Source organism: Camellia sinensis, chromosome 14 (genome assembly GCF_055761805.1).
Source record: "Camellia sinensis isolate YWXY chromosome 14, ASM5576180v1, whole genome shotgun sequence".
Taxonomy (NCBI): domain Eukaryota; kingdom Viridiplantae; phylum Streptophyta; class Magnoliopsida; order Ericales; family Theaceae; genus Camellia; species Camellia sinensis.
In genome coordinates this window covers 100,578,125-100,605,883 of record NC_138974.1, presented here as the reverse complement: position 1 = coordinate 100,605,883, position 27,759 = coordinate 100,578,125, and the positions used below count along the sequence as shown (strand labels likewise).

At 30.5% G+C, this 27,759-nt stretch overlaps 1 protein-coding gene across 2 annotated transcripts; it reads left to right on the top strand.

The window, feature by feature from the left end:
• The first annotated feature begins 5,310 nt into the window (after positions 1-5,310).
• On the top strand, positions 5,311-26,797 carry LOC114268609 (linoleate 13S-lipoxygenase 2-1, chloroplastic-like). Of its 2 annotated transcripts, none has more exons than XM_082906721.1 (9): positions 5,311-5,893; positions 18,424-18,695; positions 21,124-21,361; positions 23,369-23,689; positions 23,796-23,881; positions 24,429-24,539; positions 24,664-24,965; positions 25,088-25,354; positions 25,892-26,797. In XM_082906721.1, exons 1-9 carry the CDS (start codon positions 5,545-5,547, stop codon positions 26,649-26,651), a joined length of 2,706 nt encoding a protein of 901 aa, XP_082762847.1. In that variant the 5' UTR covers positions 5,311-5,544; the 3' UTR covers positions 26,652-26,797. The 2 variants fall into 2 exon arrangements, with proteins under 2 accessions (XP_082762847.1, XP_082762846.1); XM_082906720.1 differs by having other exon boundaries at positions 5,416-5,893; positions 21,121-21,361.
• Positions 26,798-27,759: the final 962 nt, after the last annotated feature.

Below are 27,759 nucleotides of genomic sequence, written 5' to 3'. Positions count from 1 at the left end.
GCAAAAGAAAAAGAAAAAGAAAAAGATAATTTACACACGTCATTGCAACAAAATTACTAGTAAAGAAATCAATAAAACGTTAGGTCTGGAATCTGAGGAGTGTCGGGAAGCATTATTGAGGCGTTGAAGATCGATAACAACTTTGATTGAAGACCAACCGTCACGGAAGCCACGGAGGAGATCGTTGGTTGTAGATCTGGATTCGCGACTATCAGAAAGAGAGAGAGAGAGAGAGAGAGAGAGAGAGAGAGAGAGAGAGAAATTTGGATGGTGTTGCAGTGATCACGATCTGGTCGCAATGGTGGTTGAGTCTGATGGTGGCAATACGTTGAGGAGAAGACGTGAGGTGAAAGGAAGGCAAGAGGGCAGCACTGCAGTGGTGTCGCCGAAGCCACGAAGGATGAGATTTTCAGTTGCAGATCTGGATGGGGAGAGACTTCCATGTATTTGTTAAATTCCAACCAGATCTCACTATTAAATGAGGAATTCCTTGTATTATATTAAATAATGGGGACAATAGTTGGTTAGATGCAATGTCCCAAAAAATGAGAGAATGGTTTGATGTAAATGTAACCATTTTCATGGTTAATGAAAAAATTTATTAATTTTATTTATGAAACCACTCAAACTTTTATTTACTTACTTGATTTCCCTTATCATCAACTATTACATCTTGAGTCTCATTACTATTTTTTACACTCGTTGTTACATTTCGTAAAACATCAGAAAATTCTACGGGGTCCACAACAACTGATCCTCTCCGATCAACTTCATCTTTTCTAGCAACACCAACCTCCAAAATCGATGGACCAGGATGAACATCACTAGCACCATCACCACCTCTGCGTACATCAATCTCAGACAAACTCAGACGACCTCTGCGTTCATGAATAATTGAATCACTTTCCCCAAAACCTCTTAACAACAAATCTCTTCGCCTTTCTAGTAAACCCACAGACATAGTCCGTGTCAGAATCGAAATAGCCTTAGTTGGAGCACAATGCCAAACATCAACATTATCATTAGTATATCTTTTAGATAACACAACAATAGATGGGCCCTCATTTGTGAATCTTCTGGCATGTCGCTCGTAGAATACTTCAAATACCCCTTCATTTTACAATACGTAATACCTCTTTTAATATTCAAATTTTCATGTTGATACTTTACCATCCATGGCACTTGTTTGTCGTTACTGGAACAATAACTATTCCCATAATACATTAACTCGCATTGACAATCCACAAGGAAAATAAAATACGCCTGCAAACTGTTATTACCATCTAACATTCGATCATACACATTTACTCTGACCAACCCACTGCAATTGGGTGTGCAAAGAGAAGAATATTTTATCAACCTTAATACTCTTTTGTTTGTATCTCAATCTCAACTGAGAAAATAAATTAGGTAAAGCAAGTTCAATACAACTGAAATCACTTGCTGAAACACCTTTAAAAACACCAATTTTTATATCGTCCACCTTCATTCACTTGAACATTACAAATAAAAATACATAAAATTATAATTCTAAACAGTTTTAAAGTACATTTGACTCCTTAACGTAATTTTGTATTCTTTTCCACTAACAGTAGCAGCCTCTAAATATATGACACCCTTCTGAATACTTTAAATATTTCCCAACAACGTATCTTTGTAGTCCATCCAAACATCAACTGGAAAGAACCGGTCTATAACTTCTATTCCGTGACGAACGTACTCTTTGTCCTTGTCACCAACGAGCTTAAATCTCGCTTTCTTTAGTATCCAAAACCGGTCAAGCTGGTCAGGATCAACAATCCAAGTCTCAAGATTACCCTTACCAACTCTAATAAATATCTTGTCAAGTGTGGGGATAGAATCTGATGGACTATTATCACTTATGACGAAAAACAATACGTGGTGGACCACAGATTCATCTTTAGCATCTTATCTCAATTGAACATTCCCAATTAATTTTATACCCTTAACTACGATCTTGTCTGATTGACAGTCACATCTCTTATTACCTAACTTAATACCATTTAGCAATCTCGCTACACCTTTATTATCAAATTTAACATCCCTTAATTATTCATCATACAATTGTAACTTTCTTACTCCCCTCTTAGTCTTCTTAATATATCGGGGAATATTCTGTACGTATCATCTGCGTACATACGCCGTCTTAAAAGGTGCACGACCACGGTAACTCCGCTTATATCTACTGGCTGTCAGTGTAGATCTAGATGGCGGTGGAGATCATCAGTGGTGATAACAGATCTCAGAGGTCGTTTACAGATTGTCGGTGCCTTCGCCTAACCAGCTTGTTGCCTCGCCTCGCCTCGCCTCGCCACGTGGAGTTGTCTTTGTCAGAGCCACCACTGATGGGCGATAACTTACAACGAGGGGGAAGAGAGAGAGAGAGAGAGAGAGAGAGAAAGAAAGAGAGTGAGTGATTTAAGCTTCGTTTGGCATTTGATTTTTGGTTAAAACAGCATAAAAAGATAAAATTGGCTACATAAGTTAATAAGACAAAATTTCATATCCAAACCATAATCATTATACTTTTACTCTTACAAAAGTCAAAAAAACCAAACCAAACGAGGCTAAAAAAATCACAACACAAAAAAGTCAACTAAAAAAGCTAATGCCAAACGAAGACTTAGGATTTGGGACCATGAATATGATATATATAACGAAGGGTGTTTTGGTTATTTTGTTTGATCTTGTCCTTTTGAACAAACTGTTTTAAGTCTTGCACTTTTGACTAAACAAAATTAAAATTTAGAGTTTTGGACCGAGTGCCCTAATAATAATAATAATAATAACAACAATAATAATAACACTACGCCAAAATAGGGCATTAACAACGATTTTTTTAACGGCGGTTTTCGTTACCGTCGTTAAAGATACTATTAACGGCAGTAACGAAACCGTCGTTAAAAAACCGCCGCTAAAGTATCTTTAATGGCAGTAATGAAACCGTCGTTAAAAAAACTGCCACTAAAGCTCTCTTTTAACGGCGGTAACGAAACCGCCGCTAAAGCCCTCTCATTATCGCCGTTAATGACGGCGGTCTTTGCCGGCGGAGCTCCGGCGGAACCCCGGCGTGTGGTGACCACGCGCGGCCAGAGATTGAATATGACCATCTACAATAAGGCAAAAGTAATGTTTAAATATTTATTTAGGGAATATATTTTATATAGAGTGGTTGTGGTGTAGTGGTTGGTGTGCATGGATTAAAGATCACGGGTTCGAGGCTTGGGGGTGCAAGAAGAGATAATTATTTTTAAAAAAAATTGAACCTATTTACGGCGGTAAAGAACCGCCGTTTTTGGTCGACTTTTAACAACGGTAATTTACCATTTTACGACGGTTGTACCTTTTCCGACACGAGTATAAACGGCGATCCTAAATTACCGCCGTTAAAGGCTTTAACGGCGGTTTTACATCCTTTAACGGCGGTAAAAAACCGCCGCTAAAGCCCAATTTTAGCATAGTGTAATAAGGGTAAATTACACTAATAGTTCTTATATTTTGTCTCTTGTATCATTTTGTTCCCTATACTTTTAATTTGTTCAATTTTGGCTTTTAATTTTAGATTTTGTGTCAGCTTAGTTTAATCGATAACACCGTTAGTGTTTTTGATGGAAAAAATCATTGAATTTGTTGAAATTTACTTACTAAGTTGAACATGTTTATAATTTTACGTCTAAAAGCATTAAGCAAGTCATTTATGTGCATATTTTTCATTAAAAAATGATAACAATTTTCAGTAATTTGACTAAATTGAGGGAAAAATATAAATTTGAGGTCAAAATCAAATCAATTAAAATTATAAAAATCAAAATAACACGAGAATTAAAATATAAGAATTATTAACATAATTTACCCTAATAATAATAATAATAATAATAATTTCACCATTCTCAATAAGTGATGGATACATTTCAGCAGGATGACATTTCACGAGTGAATAGCATTTTCAATAGGAAAATGTTAGGGAATTACAATTCAGTGGGGAAAAATTTTTTTTTTGCGCAAACGTATATGGAAGAAAAAATAAAATTTACACAAATATGAAGGGCTATAAGTCACATTTGCACTTCATAATCTTTCACTTAAACTTTATCACAAAACTATTTGTACCTCATCACAAAACTACTTGTATTCCACATATTTTTATAATTTTTTTACCTATGCCACTGTGTTAAAATTCTCCCAAAATACTACCTATAATATTATTATTTATCTCATTCTCTTACCTTCAGGCCATAAGTAAATAAGATCATGTTTATTTAATAATGTAGTGTTTTATTACTTCCCGTTTTACAGTAGAAAACAAAAATAACAAATAAGAATGTATAACATCACTATCTTCAATAAATTTATTTATTTGAATCTCATTTTCACATCTTCACCGTCCACGAATCAAATTTTTTTTAAAAAAAATAATAATAAAAAAAAAAATCACCCAATCACTTTGTAAAGACGATGTACTATTTTCATTTTTGGGGAAATAATAAATTAATAGTACATTTAAAAAATAATTACAGATTAATATAATTTATACAAATTTTAATCATTAAAATCATAAACTTTTCATAAATCTGTAAAAAAAAAAAAAAATTGAAAATGTCACGCTTGTAATTTTTTCTTCATTTTTCAGAAATCAATAATTTATTTAAAATTCTCAAAACATACTCATAAATTAGGATATATGTCAACTGTTAATTTGTTATATACTTAGGGCTGGTTTGGCATAGACTATATAATCCATCTTTTTATCTTTTTATCTTTTTTTCATCACATCACCTCTCTACTTTTCTGCATATTTTTTTCATAAAAAGACAAAAAGTACACTTTTTTAGGACACCCAACCAACCCTTAATGATAGTAGGTCCAACTTTCATATCACATCATTATAAATGAATTTATAAATATGAAAGTGTGAATTTTTAACATTACTCTAATTTAAATGGAAAATATCATGAATCATAAATGAATTATCAAATTTTCTATCAAACCTCTCCACACAAATCACATGTGTGCGGGTCCCATACCTATATAAAAGATCAACAATGATTCATCCCCCTTTTCTCCCCACCCCCTTTGACCCCCTCTCTCTCTCATTGGTTACATTTTCTTTTTCTTTTTCTTTTTTTTTCTGCTCCTCCAATCACCACCCGCCACGTAGCAAAGGGGTGAGGGGTGACCCCCAAAAGGGGGTCCCAAGCATTATTCATAAAAGATTTGGTAAAAAATTTGATAATTTATTTGAGATCCGTAACATAACTTTATTTAAATATGGATTATTTTTTGAAATATAGAAATACTTTCCACGTGCAGTAAATTACCCAGAAAAATGAGCTCATGAAAGAAAATGGTCCTCCACTCCAGCTCTATATAACCAGATCTTGGTCCTCATACAAATTCAACATCTAGCCTACTGCTAAACACATTATGAGAGCCACTCACGCTTGCTTTTACCTTCCCCACCACCAAATTTAAGTTATTCCAAACCCAGATCAAGAAAAGAATATTCTCCACAAAAAAAAAAAAATGTTGAATAGTCAAACCCACCAGTCTCATACTGTCCAAATCCTAATTCCATGGCACAAGCCATTCCTCTCCGGAACGGCCAGCCCTTCGTCGTCACTACTCCGGCTGAAACCGGGGTTTTGTCGAAACCAAAAGGATAAAGGTCGTGTTCGGTGTGTTCCTAGCACCATTAAAGCCATAGCAACTACTGCTACCGAGCAGACTACGAGTGTTAAGGCTGTTGTTAGTGTGAAATTAACAGTTGGTGGTATCTTGTATAACCTCGGATTGAGCCATGGGCTTGACGACATCGCTGATTTGCTTGGTAAATCAATCCAGTTGGAGCTTGTTAGTGCTGAGCTTGATCCCAGTAAGTATTTATCTAATTTACACACCCACCCCCACACCAAAAAAAAAAAAAAAAAGCCTATATTGATTATAACTTGAAAAAGTTGATCATAACTTATATTAATATGGAAGACTGTGTCATATTATTTAGTGTAATTTCCATTTATAATACAAATAACTTAAATAAATTTTAAAAAAATATTAATTATTTTATTTTCCCGATGTACTTAAAAAAAATAAAATATTAATTATCTAAAAATTAAAAAAATAAATCCTTTTAATTTTTACATTTGTGATTCTCAACCCTTAACTATCAATAAATTGCACCAAACACATCATGATAGACGGTGGTTCTCTGTGATTATGTTTGGGAAGATAGGATGGGTTGGATTGGGGTTGAGACTATTTTAGGTTAAGTTTGGGAAGATTAAATAAGTGTATTTTTTGACTTTTTATAAAATATGGGTTGGATTTGGGTTGGGTTTGAAGTGATGTGTTAGAGGGGTGATGTGACTTAAATGAGATGATGTGACTTAAATATGTGACTTAAATGAGATAATGTGACTTAAATAGAATAATGACTTTTTGACTTTGTGAAAGATGCCAAACTCACAAAGAAATAAAATAGATTTTTTAGTTCAATGAGACAAAAAAAACACATTTAATTCATAATTATTTTATTTTTTTCCTCACGAAAAGTTAAAAAAAGTCAAAAAAATTCTTCCCAAGCGAGATTTTTTAGCCCCAAGTTAAAATAATCAAAAAGTCAACCAACTTCTCAAATGAACCCTTAAAGCCTCGTTTGGTAAATAATTTTTTTAATCAAAAAGTCACTAAAAGAGCCAAAGTCAACAATCTATACTAAAAAGTTAAGGGTTTTTTCTCTCTATTTTTTGTACATTTTTTTTGTAAAAAATCAAAAAGTCATCATAAATATATTAATTTTTTTACATCATATTTTAATCAAAAAGTTAAAAAATTACTAAAAAAAATCTGTTCTCAAACGAGATCTTATTTCTAAAAGTTTTTGTGTGGGGGTTATATGATGTAATGTTTTGGCCTAATATTTTTTTTTAAAAAAAAAAATTCAGATTTGGTTTAGAGATCAAAATTTAGGAAGATGTATATCTTTGTTTGAAAAAAAATGGGATTTTTTGGGTTTTGTTTTCACAAATTAAGGGATGATTTGGAAAGTTTTAAAAGGTAATTTTTTTAACTTATTTATTTATTTTTTCTTTTTATGTGTAAAAATGTGAGAAGTGATATGATTTAAAAGATAAAAGTTAACTTTTTTTCTTTTTTTCTCCCATTCAAATGGCCCCTAAACTTTTAGTATTCCCTCCGTCCCAAAATAATGGTTCCTTTTGGGGAATCCAACTTTTTTTGGTAGTACAATTATTGTATTTGGAAAAAGTTAATTTTCCAAAATTACCCTTTTGATAGTACATTTTTTGGGAATATCAATGTATAATTATACTTTTTACATTGTTTATTAATTTAAAAGAATGGCAAAATAGGAAATTCACATTATTTTTGTACTTGATTTTTGAAGAGGGACTAATATTTTGGGACAATGAAAAATGAAATAAGGGACTAATATTTTGGGACGGAGGGAGTACATGTTTTTCTAAAAGTTTTGAAATAGTTGGTAGAAATAAGACGCTTTTGTATATTTTAAAAGTCTCTCTGGTTGGAGTATCTATGCTATGTGTTAATTATAAATTTTGAAGGGCCATCTTAAACACTACAATGCACTGATTTGGCAGGTAGGTTGGGGTTGAGCAGGCTAAAATAGTTATAAAATGATAAAATAAGTTTTTTAAATTTAGGTTAAAAAATATTACAATTAAATCATAATTATTTTATTTTTTTCTTATAAAAGTCAAAAAAAAATTTAAAAATCCATCTTAAATGAATTTTTTTGCCCCATACTGCCTTGGTTGGGAACATTTTTTTTAGTAACTTTTTGATTTTTTGACTAAAATGTGATGTAAAAAAAATTAGCATGTTTGGGATGATTTTTTAACTTTTTACGAAAAGATGTGCAAAAAGTAGAGAGAAAAAAGAATCTTTGATTTTTTTGATATAAGTTGTTGATTTTTTTATTTTTTTAGTGATTTTTTTATTTTTTAACTAAAAAAACCACTGGCCAAAAGATGTCTAAAAAATTAAAAAGTCAATCTACATCCCAAATGAAGATAATATTAAATTTTTTGAGATAAAAAATTAAGGATAAAATAATGGGCAAATTACATATACACCCCTCGAGGTTTGGCTAAATTACAGATGCCCCCTGAGGTTTGAGAAATTACGAATTCCCCCCTGAATGCTATATTTGCATAAGAAATTAGGGGGTAATTTGTTATGAAATATAAACCTCAGGGGGCAAATTGTTATGAAAATACAAACCTCAGGGGGCGGGATGTAATTTCCGAAACCTCAGGGGGTATCTGTAATTTAGCCAAACCTCGAGGGGTGTATATGTAATTTGCCCTAAAATAATTTAGTTCCCTGATAAATTACTATTTTTTTGGAATCGAAATTCTTGTTAGAAAACGTAAATTTTTTTGACACGAAATTAATTTCTTTGCTAAAATTACATTTAGGCATTGTTTGAGATGACTTAAATAAGTGTACTTTTTATCTTTTTATGAAAAGATGTGCAGAAAAATAGAGAGGCAATGTGATGAAAAAAAAATAAAAAGATGAATTATTTTTGAATTGTCAAACTTGGCCTTAGTAGGGACATTTTAAAAATTTTGTGACACAGAGTACTTTTTTTTATTTTTTAAGATGACTTTTTAACGAGAACTCTCGCCCTAAGAAAAAGTAGTCTCCATTTGTTTCGCAACAATGTGCCGTTTTGGCAACTTCCCCAAAACGCTACATTTTGAGCAATTTTCCCAAAACGCCACCATCGCAAAAACGCCACTATATTCATTTGGGAAGACCCAAAAAAGTTAGGGCAAATTACATATACACCCCTCCAGGTTTGACAAAATTACAGATACCCCCTGAGGTTTGAGAAATTACGAATTCCCCCCTGAATGCTATATTTGCATAAGAAATTAGGGGGTAATTTGTTATGAAATATAAACCTCAGGGGGTAAATTGTTATGAAAATACAAACCTCAGGGGGCGGGATGTAATTTCCGAAACCTCAGGGGGTATCTGTAATTTAACCAAACCTGGAGGGGTGTATATGTAATTTGCCCAAAAAGTTACTTACAAATTTACCAAACTACCTTATAGAACATTATAATTAATTAATTCAAAAAAATGTTGACATGCAAAAAGTAAGAATATTTTGGTTATTTTAGAGTGATGTGACACTTTTAAAAAATATTAAATCAAAAAGTAAAAAAGTTAACTTTTTACCAATTTTTCAAATCACTTTCAAAAAAGTCAAAAAACTTGGTAAAAAGTCAAAAGTCAGCTTTTTACCAACTTTCCAAAACACCCCAATATGTTTATTTTTGGAAATCAAAAAAAATTAGTCCTTAAAACCTTTGGGTTTATTTGGGGGTGTGTGTTGACTTTTTAGTTTTTTTTATTTTTTTAATTTAGGATTAAAAAGTCTCGTTTGAGATATGTTTTTTGATTTTTTGTGAAAGAAAAAATAAAATAATTATGATTTAGATGTGATATTTTATCTTATTAATTTTTTAATTTATTTTATTTTTTTTAATTAAAATAACCAAAAAGTTAAATTTTTTGGCATGCAAACGAAGCCTCTATGTGATGTAGTATAAAGGCATCGATTACATATATATATATATATATATTAGGGGGAATAAAACCTTTTATTATTCATATCAAATATTTTATATATTTAATTAAAACATTTCTAACTTATTCTGATGTATTTAGGTCAGGTGAATAAGAAAGTCTAACAGAAACAGCGGTCATTAACATTTGGGAAAATATTAGGAAAAATATTTTTAAATGATTAGTAAATTTTACAAACATTAAAATGAAAGCTTATAAACGTTTTTTTTATCAATGTTTTAAAAATTGGACTAGTAAGCAAATTGAAGAGGAAATCTAGTTAATGAGTCACTAATTTAACAGTCAAAATCAAATTGGATCGAATCATGACGTCATTATTACATCATAAATATAAAAAATGATACATAAATATAAAAATATAAGTATTAAAATTACAAATTAATAAGTAATAAACATTTACAAAAAAAAATTAATATTTCAATTTATTTTATATATTGATTTATGGAAAAAAACTAACTTTATAAAATATAGAAGTGTGTACTTGGAATTAAACTAAGAAGATCATTGGGTAGCATTAGTGATTGCTCGGGTGTCACATGAGTTTGTGATTGCATGTTCAGTTCCTTCACTTAACTCATCTTTTGAGCAATGAGAATTACTGGCCGGTTGTTACTGACCGTCTTCAGTTTGGACAAATTGACGACTAAACCACCTAATTGAATGATTTCAAAGAAATATGTGTTGGGATGGTCTGATTTTCGGTTTGTATGATTTGATTTTCAAAACCATGATTTTTACGAATAAGTAATTAATTTTTGAAAATTCCATTGACAATGACATGTGACTTTGCCTTTAACATAAATAAAAAATAAATAAATAAATAATTTAAAATCGTTTGTTTTGTTTTGTTTATTTTAAAATATTTTTACAAGCATCAATTGAAGGGCTATGTTTGACATGTGATTTTAGATTATTTTAATCATAAAAAAATAAAATAAATTAAAAAATTAATAAAATTAAATATTACATCTAAATTTTATATAAAACGTTTTAATTTAGATTAAAATAGTGAAAATATTAAAAAGTTAACCCGCTCTTTAAATAAAGGCAAAGTAATTGAAGATAGTTGAAGTTAAAAGTTAATTTATAGTACATTTTTAGCACATTTCGGTTGTCGTATCCTAAGTTGTCATATCTTGAGTGTATTTTTTTTTAACAATGATTCATCTCATTAAAAATATCGTCACTAATAGCACTAATGCATTAAAAAAGTAAAAAAAAAAAATACAACTCCAAGACCAAAACATCACATCATTAATCGCGAGACCCACTGTCACCTAATTAGTGGGAGCACTAATTAGTGCTCCCAAGTATTTTTCTTTTTTTTTTGGTTTTCAGAAAAAAAAATAAAAGAAAAAAGAGAAAAGGACATCTTAGTGCAGATGTCGGTTGTTGTCTCATAAGTTAATTTATGGGGTAGGAAGACTGGGCCAGAGACAATGATTCCCTTAGTATTCTAAGTTATCGTTTCTCCTTTAGATTTTCATATGTTTTAGGGGTGTAACTCGGGCGGGTTCGATCGGGTTGGGGGTCTGCCCAAGCCCGACCCGAATTGTATTTGGCACTGCCCAAGCCCGCCCAAGCCCGACCATGAACCCGAACATTGTTGCCCAAGCTCGGCCCAAGCTTTGTATTTTGAACTCGGGTTGTCCGAATTGCCCGAGTTCAGAAACCTGTAGGTAGATCTAAGGGTAGACATAAAAGATGCTAATCTAATGGTAGAAAACTAACCAAAAAAAAAATAAAAAATAAAATTAAGAGTAACTCTTTTACTTAATAGAAGACTAACCAAAAAAAAAAATAAATAAAAATTAAGACTAACTTTTTTACTTAATATATATATATTACATAATTTATTAAATTATATATATATTATATATTATATAATATATTAAATTGAATTCGGGTTCGGGTTGCTCGGGTTGGCCATTGGTTCTGCCCAAGACCGGCCCGAATTGCAATTCGGGCATCAAAAATCTGCCCAAGCCCGTCCAGATTACAACATATAGTTGCCCAAGCCCTAAAAAAACTCGGGCTGGGCTCGGGTTGCTCGGGTTGAGCCTGCCCGAGTTGCACCCCTAATATGTTTAGGTCTATTCAAAAGGAGTTAAGATCTCCTCCTTGTATTTTTTTTTTATATTTTTTATTTGAAGGGTTATTGGGTTTATTTTTAGGTCTAATTTTGATAATTCGTACCGTTCGTGTTTTAAGATTTAGGCCAAGTTTGGGAAGACTAAAAAAGTGCACTTTTTGTCTTTTTGGACTAAAAAATTGAGATTGAAAATATGGATGTTTGGGTTAACTTTTTGACTTTTTATTGAAAAATGTGTAATAAAAAATTGTAAAAATTGATTTGTAGGGAAAAATTTGAATTGGGAGTTGTGCAGCCGTAATTGTTGACTTTTGGTGAATAGTGTTAACTTTTTAGCTTTTTGAATAACTTTTTGACTTTTTAACTTTTTTGGATCTTCCCAAACTTAGCCTTATTCAGTATATCATACCTGTAAAAAATCAAATTGATCGAATATTAGAAAGTATGTGTTTGGAAAACTATTTATTAAATTTTTTTTAAAAATAGTTTTTAGTTCGATTTTTCCGAACACATGCTTTTTTATATCCGATCAACTTGATTTTTTACAGGTATAATATATTGAACAAATCTTAAAATATGAACGGTTCAGATTATCAAAATTGGACTTAAAAGTGGACCAATGACCCTACAAATAAGAAATGATGCAAGAAATGATGCGTGGAGGGATCCTTGCTCCAAAAGAAGGCCCTCTGTCCTTTTATAGAAAGCAACTTACCATTGATATGTGGAAAAATTGCAAATCAGTAGAAAAATCAAAAATAAATTGCAAAAATATAAAAAAATTTATCACTTTAATTATTATAATAAGTTTTTCTTCTGATTTGCAATTTGTTTTTGGTCTTTCCGTTGATTTACAATTTTCCCATGATCTATGGATCCGATTATGGTACAAAATTAGTGGTGGGGAAATTACATTTTAATGGTACAATAAAAAAATATTTTCCACTTTCATGATAGTATAAGTTTTCTGTATGGATTAATGCTTCGGACCCCAACTAGGGGTCGACCCCCAGTGAGGTAGCAGATGGTGATTGGGTAAAAAAAAAATTTTTTTTTTTTTTTTTTTTTTTGAGTTTCGGCCAGTGGGGGCACGCCACCTCACTGGGGTGCGACCCCCACTGGGGGTCTGTAGCGGTTCTGTTTCTGTATGTATAGAGCCAGTCACTTTTTTTTTTTTTTTTTGAAATGTGAGCAAATCACTTTTGTGCATAGTGTATGTCTATGAGTAGTGATTTAGAACACTAAATTTAAAGCTCTAAAAACATCACTAATGAGGTGGCAATGTAAAAATAAAATAAAATAAAATAAAACAAAGTCCAAACTATCACATCAGTGGTGGGGTTCACACGATGCTACATCATTAGTGGTGCATTAGTGGTGCTAAATTAGTGGTATGAAGCATTTTTCGTGAGTCTATATTGTGTCAGAATTGCACCACAAAAGATAGTTAAATTATTTTTACATTATCAACTGATTTTCTATTTTTCAATTGATGGTTATTGACATAATTTTTTAAAAAATTTGATGTATGGAAGTAAAGTCAGTTTGAAGATGAGTTTGGAATTAGGTTTTTAAAATGTCACATTTTTTTTTCCCATTTTCTTATTTGTAATGATTTTTTTTAAAAAAAAAAAAAACAATATGTTAAATTTTTAAAATTTTAAAGTCTGTTTAGTGTAGAAGGATTTAAAAAATAAATTTAAAATTTGAAAAAGACAAAAAAAAAAAAAAGCCTTAAAAACCAATTTATTTTAGTAAATTTTGTTTTTAGTAAACTTTTTATATTTTGTATTTTTACTTTTTTGGTTCATTTTGTGGAGAATCCAAAAGCATAAAGTTTGTTTTATTATTTTTTGAATTTTTTTATTTTTAAGTATGTTTTTACTAAAGACGAAAAGAAAAACAACACAAAAAATACACTGAAAAACCAACCAAGACACGCCCTCAATAAGTAGAGACAAATTTTGACAATAGCCTTGGCTGGGAGAGTTTTTGGCTAAACCTTTCGCTTGTATGGTTGTTCGAATTATGAGGTCTTTTTCCATTGTTCTATCAATACAAGCTTATCTTTTCATTAATTAAAAAAAAAAATTGAAAATAATCTTAGTTTTAATTATTATCAAACAATTATTATTATTATTATTATTATTATTATTATTATTTTATCTAAATCCAATGGTAAAAATGGTCTTTTGGATATGGTATCTAACTCCATTACATTTTTTTGTTGAAGCACTTCAAATGATAGGCTTGTTTGGTTTGTATTTCAAGATGTAATTTTTGAGAAACTTTTTAAAATTTTGTTTGATTCAAATTTTTTGAAACATTTTTAAAACTACTTTATTTCTCCTACACATCAATCAATCATTTTTTCTCTCTCATCTCTCGTTCTCAATCACTTTTTTTCTCTCACATATTTACTCAATTACAACAAAATATTAAATTATCACAAACTCTCAAACTCCAAAACTATTTTCAAAATATACAACCAAATAAATTAAATTTTTTTTAAACTCTCTCCCTATTTTTTTTTTTTTATAAATTTTATATTAAAATACAAACCAAACATACCTGATATTTCTTACTAATTCAAAAAATTTACATTAACGAGCAAGTTAATGTTATTCTACGAGTACTCCCACTCAAACTTGATAATAACTTGTGGGGTGTTACAAGAATATTAAAACAAATGTCATGTGAAGTCTTTATTATTAGGTTAGAGGATGAGTGAATATGATGTTTTGATGTGAGCTTTCTTTCTCATCTATTCATCTCCTTATGAAAAAAAAAGAAAAAAGGAAAAAAAATTCATTTGTAGTAATTTTTGAATGATATTCTAATCAATTCATGCAAAATTGTCTTTGTAGTAACTTTATTATATTTGCTAAACTAGATGAGGCCACAACATGTGATGTGTTATAAAAAAAAAAAAAAAGGCAAATTAAATCAATAGTCCTTGTATTTTTTTGCTTGTATAATTTTGGTACTCGTAATTTCAAACGATTTAATTTTGACTCTTAAATTTAGAATTATATTAATTTGGTCTAATTAATAACGCCTATTAAGATGTTTTGTGGAAAATGATCACTGCGTTGATTGAAATTAACTAAAAGAGTTAAGTAAATTTTTAATTTTTTTCTATAAGAACATGATATATGTTGTTTATGCGTGTATTTTTCATAAAAAAATATTAACAATTGTAGTTAATTGAATTAAATTAAGACAATCATAAAATCACGTAAAAATTAAGACAATTAAAATTATAAGAAATAATAGAAAATCAAAATATAAGAATTACTATTGTAATGTTCCTTAAAAAAAATAAAACAAATCAATGCGCGTCATCAAAAATATTATCAATGTAGAGTTGAAATATAAAAGATTTACAAAATAATGTGTAAACTAAAATTTATTTGTGTAATCAATTTGTGTAAAATGAATCTTAGCCATATTGAGCCTCCGTTTGGGAAGTAGGTTGGTTTTTTGACTTTTTAACTTTTTTAATTTTTTTTTGTGAGAAAAAAATGTAATGATTATGGGTTAGATGTAATGTTTTGTTTTTTGTGACTAAAATAGCCTATTTTATCTTTTGTGGCTAAAATAGTCAAAAAAAATCCGAAAAAGCCCTTCCCAAATGGACCCTGAGTTTTTTACGTAACCATTTTATATTATAGCTTATTGTTCCTTTTCAGCTTATTCAAGCCAAAAAAAATATAAAATAAAAAATAAAAATGAAAAAGGGAAGAAATTTTGTTATGATATAATTTGTAACTTTGATTTTCTTATGTTACAATCGGTAACTTTTTAAGCTTATTATATGTTTGGACAAATGAACCTTCATCTTTTTTGCCTTAATTATAATTTTTTAGGACATACTGGATATTTGTCTAAAAATAAATAAATTATACAACAGTTTATTTAATCAACCACGTAGAATTTTATTTATTTATTTATTAGATTATGAAGAGTCATACACCAAACATATTTATAAATTAATTTAAAAATTTTAAACTAACAATGTAAAAAGTTATGGGTAGGTATATCTTTATGGGAGAAATAACCGCACCCTGGTGCAGAAAGAAAGAAAAAAAAAACAAACAAACAAATAAAATAAAATCATAAAAATATAATATATTTTAATTATTAAAATATATAAATGTTTTCATTAATTTATAATTTTTTTTACTACACCATTGTGCAGTTATTTCTCTTAACCTTATCAGCTTTTCACATCATATCAAATCAGACTTTTGTTGCCTAGTTGGAAGAACAATAATGATACCTTTACTCCACTTGTGGATCCTGCATCCCCACTCATTTGATTTTCTGTACAAATAAGCATCAATCATTCAATTAGAGATTTGTTTGGGTGGGTTAAATAAGTATATTTTTTATTTTTTTGAATTAAAAAATTAAGAAAAAATTATGGATATTTAGGTTAATTTTTTAAATTTTTATGAAAAAATATGTATTAAAAATTATATAAATAAGTGTGTAGAAGAAGATAGTGAAGTAAGGCGTACAAGTTGGGTAGTGCAGTCCGTTGCGTAGAAAATGGGGAAAATATTGTCTCTTTTTCGGGCTTTAATTGGACGGTGTTGTTCGGTTTATGGGGGTCCATCACAGGTCCCTTTTTTTAATCGAAACCGTTCAATGTGTAGAACTCGTCGAGTACTATATGCTTGTAAAATATCATGTTGATTGGATATCGATAACTATCTGATCGTGTTAGTTTTTTTTGTCAATTGTTAACTATAACACTATTCATTTTTTATACGAAACTGATTTGATCATATCGTTAACGATATCCGATAAACGTGATTTTTTATAGGCATATAACACTAGACGAGTTTTACATATTGAACGGTTCGGATTATTAAAATGGGACCCATGGTGGACCCCCACTGGTCCAACTTTACCATTCAACTGAGTGAATATACACATGTAATTTTTTTTTCTTCCACTGCCTTTGGTTTGACGTAAGCCCCTAGAGTGGCATGAAGTTGATTTATATTTTAATATTATGTATATTAATTTCTTATATTTTTTTTAGTAAATAGTGATAATTTTTTAATTTTTTTAGTAATTTTTTGACTTTTTGAATTTTTTTTAAGTTCTCAAACGAGCCCTTAGTGAAGTAATTAATTGGGGGAAAATAATGTTATTGTGTTTTTTTAAAAGATATATTTAAAGGTAATATTTTATGGGTTTTAAGTATTTTTTTTGGCCTAAATGGTTACAACATTGATGTTTTACATAAAATTTCACCCCTAAATATAACTCAAATGATATGAATAATTACGTGTTATTGTTGGAACAATATAGCTTGCTTGGTTTCATTTTTTTAAAAGCATTTTTCAAAAAATTTTACTTTCTTATTTTTCGTATTTTTTTGTTTTTACTGAATTTTTTTAATATTTTAAACAAATTTTTTTTTTAGACACACCTAACATAAATACACCTAAAAAGTAAAAAAAAATCTTTTAAAAATTCATTAAATACCAAAAATATTAAAAAAAAAATACAAGAATTCAACACATTTTTTTTTTTGTATTTTTATGTATTTATTAATTTTTTAAAATACTTTTCATAAATTTTTTACTTTTTAGATATATCTGAATAAGGTGCATCTAAAAATGTAAAAAAAAGTTTAAAATTTTAAAAATATTCACTGAAAACAAAAAAAAATACGAAAATCAAAAAATTCAATTTTCAAAAAACTTAAGTTAAAAAGCTCAAACCAAATACACTGATTATTTTTTTAGACATAGATCATTTATGAAAAAAAATCATATTGATATGATAACTGTAGTCACGATAGTTATTACATTTGTCTACTGAAAAATAAATAGTTTAATTTTCAAATAATATTTGTCATTTTTTTTTTTTTTTGGTTGTGTAAATAAATGTCATAAACTGAAGTGACTACTTTGGTCATCGGAATGGTTAGAATTTTTTTTTATTTTTATTTTTTATGTATGATCTACATGTTGTGATTTAAAAAATTAATGAAAAATACTCAATCTTTCGTGTTCTTATTACGGTTAAATGATCCTCTTCAAATAATTTGTCCCACCTAAGGATAGTTTTGCATTATTGAATTAAGACTCCCGGTGGACTCCACGGATGCACAAACATCATCATGGTCCAAATTGAAAATAATCTTGTTGATTCGATTAGGAATTAATTAATTAAGACATAATTATTTATCACCTCACTGTGAATAATTTATTGATAATATTTCGGGAGTCTCTCTCAACATTTTTTTTAAAAAAAATAAACAAAGTCAATTTAAACAAGACCACCCCCCAAAAAAAGAAAAAAAAAAAAAAAACATGTAGAAGAACACCAAAGTGGCACCGTTTGGCCATACAGCAAATCTTGGTGCACAGCATGTACCCCTCCATTTAATTAATAGTAGTGCTTTCACGTACTTGTAATATATATCTCAGTAATGATTCAGATCACTAATTTTGGTACTCTAATGAAATACTAATGACATAGTAATGAACAAAAAAAAATAAAATAAAAATAAATCAAGACCAAAATATCACATCACTGTCCAAAGCATTTTTCTATATATATATACATTTTTGTCTTAGAAGTAATAACCTAAAAATTGCATAATAAAAGTGTGTGATAATTACATTATTTGTTTGGATACATGGCAGAGACGGGATTAGAGAAGGAAACTATAAAGGGATATGCACATCGGAAGAGCCAAGAGAAGGATGAAGTGAAGTATGAATGCAATTTTGTAATTCCAGAAGGTTATGGTGAGATTGGTGCAGTCTTGGTCGAGAATGAACACCACAAGGAAATGTACCTCAAGAACATTGTCTTTCATGGATTCCCTCCCGGTGGCCCTGTTGATGTCACTTGCAATTCATGGGTTGCTTCCAAATTTGATAGTCCTCACAAGAGAATTTTCTTCACCAACAAGGTCAGCCTCCCTCCACTATCCACATAAATACCACACAACTACATGCATAAGATAAACACGATTTGACTTTTTTTTTTTTTTTTTTTTTTTTTTTTTTTTGACATGCATGTGAACTTGTTACGGTCATTAAGGCCTCGTTTGGAAACAGACTAATTTAGTAACTTTTTAGTTAATTGGCCAAAAAAGTAAGTAAAAAAAACTTGTATGTTTGGGATGACTTTTTGACTAATTACGAAAAGTTGTGCAAAAAGTAGAGAGAAGTCGTAATTGTTGACTTTCTGGTATGACTAATTGGCTAATTGGCTAATTTAGTAACTTTTTGACTAATTGGCTAAAAAAGTAGCATCCCAAACGAGGCCTAAATATATATAATTAACTTATCAATTTAAAATGTTATTTTTCGCACCAGGGAATCCAAAGTCCTTTTAAGTATGTTGCTGAGGGATTTTCGAAAATTATGATAAAATACAAAAAAAATAAAAGAAAATTTGATATATTTGTTGGAGGATTTTAAGTTTCAAGTTTCATTATCTGATACAAGTTTGAGAATTGCATTTATAAATATCTTTGTTTGGAGAAAAGAAGAAGAAAAAAACGTGTGGATTTTTCTACTTTCTATGAGTAGTTTAAATTTGAAACTATATATGTATAGTTAATCTTCAAAAGGAGTTCAAATTATGTTTTCAAGTTCAAAGACTTTAAATCGTCAAACTTAAATACCTTCATTTCAAATTTGTTTAACATCTTGAATATTTCATAAAATTGCTCATTTGTAAGTCAGCTTGATAAATAAGGATGTATTTGTAATCAATATTATTATTTGAGGATTTAGATATTCTGTCCATTTTTTTTTTTTTTTTTCTCAATGTAATAGTTTTATTACGTGGGTGTTTGGGAAGTGGGTTTTTATGTAGGTTTTTTTAGTTGTAGAATATTATTGGATAAAATTTTTTTAATGTTTGGAAAGATAGTTAGATTTTTTTGTGGTTGGATGTGATGTTTGTAAGAAAAAAAGTGAAATGTTTATCGGGTTGGATGTGATATTTTGTTTAGATGTGATTTTTTTTTATTTTACAAAAAAGTTGTCTTTTAATAAAAAAAAATCAAAAAAAAATCTCAAACCCAAGTTCCCAAACACCACCATATAACTTTTCTTACAATTAGACACATTAGCCAAAGATATAAACCATCACTTCAAGTTTAAAATTAAAATAAAATAACTTTTTTTTTTCTTATATATATTTTAAAATATACGTTCTTTTGCATTAAATTTCGATTTAGACTACTGAATTATCACAAAAAAATATCATTGCAAAAACAGTGTAAAACATTAATATGTATAATATATATCAAAAAAAAATTTGAAAAATGTAATGTTAAAAATATTATCCCGAAAAATTCACACATTGATGTGACAGTTGCAATTTTGTAATTAAAAATCAATAGCTGGTCACCAGACCCACAATGACCCCCATAGTGTTGTAGCTTTCAACACATTACCACAAGAAAAATGTTTGAGGCACAATTTTTGTGGCTACAATGGCTTAAAACTGTCAAAATAATATCGTTTTGGCATGTTTTGCACCTAAAACGACGTCGTTTTGACAGTTTTGAGCCATTGTGGCCATAAAAATTGTGGCCCTCTAGCATTGTTGTTACCACAATTGGTACCACTGTGTGTCCAATGTTAGAATTAATCACAATTTACAAATTTAAAAATATTATTAAAAATTTACTTTAAAAAATGTAGTTTAGATTTATCTAATCAGAAAGTCTAAAAGTTCATATAATACTAAATCAAAAATACTCCGAGTTCGTAATCAAAGGTGTATATTTAATGCTGTTAGTGTATGGTCACAGTGTAAGTTTGTTACTAGCTAAAAGTTGATAATTAAAAAGTAGAAACTAAAAATATTCATCCCTTAATTTCTACTTAATTAATTTTTGTTAGCTTATTCAATTTCTTCTGTCTAATAAGTTGTAGAAGTTGCACTAAATAATTTGACAATCTCAAATAAAAATAAACTATAAACAAGTCATTTAAACAGTAACAAACATTCTCACTATTTGATTACAAAATTTGAACAACTTTTCAATTTATTTTTGTGGGTTTCTAAAACAGGCATAGACATTGGTAATTCAATTTCAGCCGTACATCGCGTGGAGATTTCATAGTAAAGTTCTGGGTACCTAGTTTAAGTGAGAATTAATAAAAATACTGTCGTCATAGGCTCAGTCCAACTTCATCAACAAAAACTAATAAAAATTAAAGGAATACAAAGTTAAAAATGAAAATGAAAAAATTAATGGAAAATTAAAAATGTTAAACTTGGAGATATATATATATATATATATATATATAGCATCAATACCAGTTTAGTTTTATTTTGTTTCATTTATTCTGTTTTTTTTTTTTTTTTGATAGCAGTCATACTTGCTATCTCAAACACCAGATGGGTTGAAGAGGCTACGAGAGGAAGATTTAGAAAATCTAAGGGGGAATGGCCAAGGAGAGCGGAAGACATATGAGAGGATATACGATTATGATGTTTATAACGATATTGGTGATCCAGACAGTAGTCCTACCTCGAAACGTCCTGTACTTGGTGGTAAACAACATCCTTATCCAAGACGTTGCAGAACTGGTCGACCACGCTCTAAGACAGGTCTATCTTCAAAACTTTGAAAGAATCTAATTTTTTTTACTAAAGACTAAAAAAAACAAAAAAAAAAACTTCACACTTTAGATTTTTATTTATTTATTTATTTATAACTTTTTTCCAAATTCTTTCTCTGTTGGTTTGCCTAATGGAATATAATATAAAAGTCTAAAGTTAGCTTCAAATACATATATATATATATATATTTTCAATTCACTAGAAACGAAAATAACTAAAGGATTTGGATCATTAACGTGAGTTTCATGGAAGGCCATATGAGGCCCTTCTAGTTGGGATTAGTTTTGGAGAAAATCTCCATCCTAGAGGAGAATGAGGACCAGGTCATCAATAAAGTATGTACTAGGAAACTTACATAATTGAGCCCTACTTTGACGATTAGGAAGGAAAAAAAGAAAAAGAAAAAAGAAGTTAATTTATTATTATTATAATTATTTAAAAAAAAATTGTAAAAAAAAAATAGAGAGGTGATGTGACTCAAATAAGCCAATAAGTTAATACATTCCAGCAATTTGGGAACATGCTAAAAAAGTTAAAAAACTAGTTTTTTGGCTTTTTAATTTTTTTACACAAAAGTCACAAAAAAAACCACCAAAAAGTTAGTTTTTTTTAAGCAAAAAAAAAAAAAAATCAACTTTTTACCAACTTTCCAAAACATCACATTAACCTTTTTCTAAATTGCCAAAATAAGCATAAGATCTCGTTTGGCAAGTGGTGATTTTAGCTAAAAGGTCAAAATGTCACTAAAAAAATCAAAAAGCTAACAACCTATACCAAAAAGTCAAAGATTCTATTTCTCTTTACTTTTTAAAGATCTTTTTGTAAAAAATCAAAAAGTCATCTCAAAAAAACTAATTTTTACATCATATTTTAGTCAAAAAACTTAAAATAACTAAAAAAACATATCTCCAAACGAGACCTAACTAAAGGAAAGTTGGTAGACAAATATAAAATATATAGCATATTTATTTAGTTGCGGCCACCTTGAGGCGAGCAAGGCGAGCAAGGTGCCACCTTGAGTCTTCAAATTTGGTCAAAGTTTAAGGGCCTTCAACTAACTAATTGAACTTTCACAATCCAAATTAGAAGTCCTTACAAATTATACGTAAACATATTTAGTAATTTCATTCTTAAAAATGCCAAAAAAGTAATATTTAATTTCATATTTTATTATAATTGTTTAATTTTTATTTGGTATTATAATTTTAGATTTTGTGTGATATTTTTTTTTTCTTCTCCTTTTTAATAGAATAGATGATTTTTTTTTCTAATTGTAATTTGAATTTGCTAAATTATTAAGGAACAAGACCAAATTTTTATATTTTTTAGTTTGTAATAATTTTCTTCATATCTTAATCTGTGTAAGTAAATTTTAATAAATAATTTTAGTGATCATATATGCATATTCTTTGTTGGCATGTTTGATTGGAAGGATTAAAGCATGGGATTAGGATTATTAATCCGTGGGCCCAATCATCCTATGTTTGTTTTGACATTTTAGTTTAGGACTATTAATCCAATGGATAATTAATCCAACAAATTTGTAGGATTATTAGTAATGGGGTAGGGGTGGGATAGTTAATACCACACTAATTTGATAGGATTATTAATACCTCACTATTAGTATTGTGAATCAAACATGACCTGTGAGTACTAGTATAAAATAATAATAATAATAATAAAAATTATAGGAACTTATCATTTTACCCACAATTTCTATTTTATTTTATAAATTTGTATACAATAATACTATATTTTCTTAAAAATTAACTCAAAAAAATATATTTACGGATCACATTTATCTAAGTAGGACTCGAATCTCATTACACTAATTTTGAATTTATATTATATACCTTCAAAATAAATTTTGAATATATATATATATATTTTAATACATGAAGGCCCCAATTTTAAAATTTCGCCTTGGGCGCCAAGAATCTGAGGCCGGCCCTATTTAGTTGTATGGCTAATGATGTGAAGATTGATAATTTATAGATCCAATGTCAGAGTCGAGGAGCAGTAGCGTATACGTGCCAAGGGATGAGGCGTTCTCAGATGTGAAGGAGCTAACATTTTCAGCCAAGGCCGTATACTCAGTGTTGCATGCACTTGTACCATCTCTTGAGACTGCAATTGTTGACACTGAACTTGGCTTTCCCTACTTCACTGCCATTGATTCCTTGTTCAATGAAGGTGTTAACCTTCCTCCTCTTTCCAAAAATGGATTCTTGAAGGATCTCCTTCCCAGGCTTGTCAAGTTTGTCACTGATGCTGAAGAAGGTCTTTTGCGGTTTGAGACCCCTGCATTGTTTGAAAGTATGCCGTATATAACAAACAACAATCATCAACTATCATCATTATCTCTCTTTTTCTTTCTGATTACATGACGATGAGTGTCTACTTTTGTTGTTGCAAACTGTAGGAGACAAATTTTCTTGGTTTAGGGATGAGGAGTTCTCGAGGCAGACTCTTGCGGGTCTCAACCCATACAGCATACAATTGCTCAAGGTATGCTCCGAAGAAACACATTCCTATTTTAATGTGTGATAGTAACTTCGACTCAAAAGAGCATATACCTTATAGTTTGGTAACATTCAATATTTTTGGTTGGTTTTGTCTGCAAATTTAGCAAGAAACACCGACGGTTTAAAAGAGGTAATAGAAAATGTTTAGAAATATAAACAATATTACATAATTATACACAATTTTCTTAGAAAGAGAATTTATCCTTTGTGTCGACTTATTGTTGATTAGTGATACCAACTGTCAATGACATGATATCACTAGATACTAGATTTTTTTATCCTTTTTTTTTTTTTATTTACCCCATTGTCAAGCAATTTCCTTTTATTTTAATCTAGTAAAACAAATTAGGATACAATGTGTATTTGCCCCAAGACCACTAAATAATTTTTCTTCTCAAGTCTTATATTAATAGATTTTGTTATGTCATTTTATAGTCTTTTGACACACACAAAATAAATAAATAACTAAACAACAATAAAAAAAAAATAAACAAAGGGAATGTCAAAACGATATGATCATCTGAATGCAGGAATGGCCATTGAAGAGTAAACTTGACCCAAAGATATATGGTCCACCAGAATCGGCGATCACCAAAGAGCTGATTGAGCGAGAGATCAGAGGGTTCATGACCCTTGAAGTGGTAATGCAATATATAATTATTGAAAGTTCAATGTGGTATTTTTATTTGTCTATGCCTAAGCCTTTGCATGCAGAGATTGAGATTGAGATTGAGATGTGAAATTTGGTGCAAATATGCAATGCAGGCCTTGCAAAAAAAGAAGCTATTTATGTTGGATTACCATGACTTGTTATTACCTTATGTGAACAAAGTAAGAGAGAGCAAAGGGACAACACTGTATGGGTCGAGGACGATCTTCTTCTTAACACCTGATGGCACCTTGAGGCCTTTAGCCATAGAGCTGACTCGGCCACCAGTAGATGGCAAGCCTCAGTGGAAGCAAGTGTTCACACCTACCTGGGATGCTACTGGCTGCTGGCTTTGGAGGCTTGCCAAGGCTCATGCCCTTGCTCATGACTCTGGTTATCACCAGTTAGTCAGTCACTGGTATGTATACAAGCCATGATGACTTATTGCTCGAAGCTCTCTCAAATTAGAACAACTATATATGAATTTCTTTTCTTTTCCTTTCCTCTCCTTTCCTTTATCGACTTAATTTGTACATGCAGGCTAACAACTCACTGCGTGACAGAGCCTTACATAATTGCGAGCAACAGGCAACTTAGTGCAATGCACCCGATTTACAGACTATTGCACCCTCATTTTCGATACACAATGGAGATCAATGCTTTGGCTCGAGAAGCCCTAATTAATGCCGGTGGAATCATTGAGACTTGCTTCTCACCCGGCAAGTACTCTATCGAGCTGAGCTCTGTTGCCTACGATCAACTGTGGCGTTTCGATCTCCAAGCACTACCAGCTGACTTAATTAGCAGGTAACTTACTTACCAGGCATGCTCTAGCAAAGCAAGTTACTTTAGGATAATTGATGTGAATCAATAATCCATAATATATAATATTTATTTATTTATTTTTAAACTCAAAATGTACCAACCATCAACCATGGTTTTAATATCCTGTATTGCCTGGTATGTACTACATACCCTGGTAAATCAATCGGAATACAAATCGCATACATTTCAGTCGGTTACCAACATGTACCGATCTATTGTTACCTCATGACCTGATTCACAATCAATACAGTCAGTTCACAATTGATACAGTCAGTTTGGCTGTTGTACAACTCTTTTTCGCGATTGATGATTAAAAATTTGACGATTGCATTACCCAATTCTCAAGAAGTATCACTCAATATACTCCTAATACCCTTATACTGTAGTTGATACTAAAATTTGTCCCTAATACAATTATTTAAAATCATGTCAAGTGATGGTCTTTCTATCTTGGGTTAGGGAAGGGGCTAATTAGTGTCATTATCTTTTGCTAACTTCTTCAATTTGATTAATTATTAGGGGAATGGCTGTGGAGGATCAAACAGCTCCACATGGCCTAAGGCTAACCATCGAGGACTACCCTTTCGCGAATGATGGTCTGCTAGTTTGGGATGCCATAAAGCAATGGGTTACAGACTATGTGAAACACTATTACCAAGATGCAAGCTTTATACAGTCTGACAAAGAGCTTCAAGCATGGTGGACAGAAATCCGAACGGTAGGTCATGGTGATAAGAAAGACGAACCATGGTGGCCAGTGCTGAAAACCCCACAAGATCTAATCGGAATTCTCACAACTATGATCTGGGTAACATCCGGTCACCATTCAGCTGTCAACTTCGGGCAATATATGTATGCAGGTTATTTCCCCAATCGGCCCACCATTGCTCGAACCAAAATGCCTACTGAAGATCCAACTGATGAAGAGTGGAAGTGTTTCATCAACAAGCCCGAAGTTGCACTCTTGATGTGCTTTCCTTCTCAAATTCAAGCTACAAAAGTCATGGCTGTTTTGGATGTGCTATCTAATCATTCACCGGATGAAGAGTATCTCGGTAAGGACATGGAGGCATCATGGATAGAAAATCCAATTATAAAGGCGGCATTTGAACGGTTTAATGGGAAATTGACGGAGCTAGAAGGAGTCATTGATGGTAGGAATGTTGATAAGAACTTGAAGAATAGATGTGGAGCTGGTGTGGTTCCTTATGAGCTTTTGAAGCCATTTTCTGAACCTGGAGTGACAGGAAAGGGAGTTCCAAAGAGCATCTCAATTTGAGAAGTGAATGCATTTGTGAGAAATAACCTTAAAACTGTTAAGTTCGAGCATAAAATGATGATATGTACTGAAAGATTAAAAGTGTGAATTTAAATTCGATCATCATGAGTTCATTTTGTAAGAATAAAACAAAGAATTGCTGGCAACTCCTTTTGGGTATATTCCTGAAACCCCACCCATGATTTAAAAGTAGATAAATTATTTATTTGAATACTTACTAAGACATAAACAACAAGATTTAGGATGGGGTTTTACTGTTTGAACAGACGCTCATAGTACGGTTTTAATGTTTATGATATTAGTCCCAACAATTGCTCAAATTAGTATAGATAGGCTTAAGAACAATTCTCTTTTAGGAATGAAGACTAATCTATGTGTCATTTTGCACAGCTAACAATGTCGTGCATAGGTGTGGTACAAGCTTGAATACCAAACCCATGGCATCAATGAGGTAGTCACTAATCACTCTCTACCCCCCTAGTCTTTGTATCAAGGGGTGTACACAGATCAAATTGATCGGGTTTTAGAGTAAGCTTGGAACGGAACCGGTTTCTACGGTTTCAAATTAGTATAGATAGGCTTAAAAACAATTCTCTTTTAGGAATGAAGTCTAATCTATGTGTCATTTTGCACAGCTAACAATGTCGTGCATAGGTGTGGTACAAGCTTGAATACCAAACCCATGGCATCAATAAGGTAGTTGCTTATCACTCCCTACCCCCCTAGTCTTTGTATCAAGGGGTGTACACAGATCAGATTGATCGGGTTTTAGAGTAAGCTTGGAACGGAACCAGTTTCTACAGTTTCAGAAAGATTGGAGCTGTAACCACATTGTTAAACTTGTGGAACCAAACTAGAACCTAACCATAGAAACTAGTTTGGTTTGGTTTGGTGTGGTTTTATGGTCCTAGAAAATTTATATAACAATATGATAAATATTTTATATTAATAAATATATTAACAACAATTAGTTTAGTTAAGTTAGCTAGAGTTTATTAATTTCGGTTCAAATCTTATAAGAAACTTTTTATATTTTAATTTTTACATATAAAAAAAATAATAAGTAAGAAAATCTGAAATGAATTCTCAATGAACCAATTAACTTGGG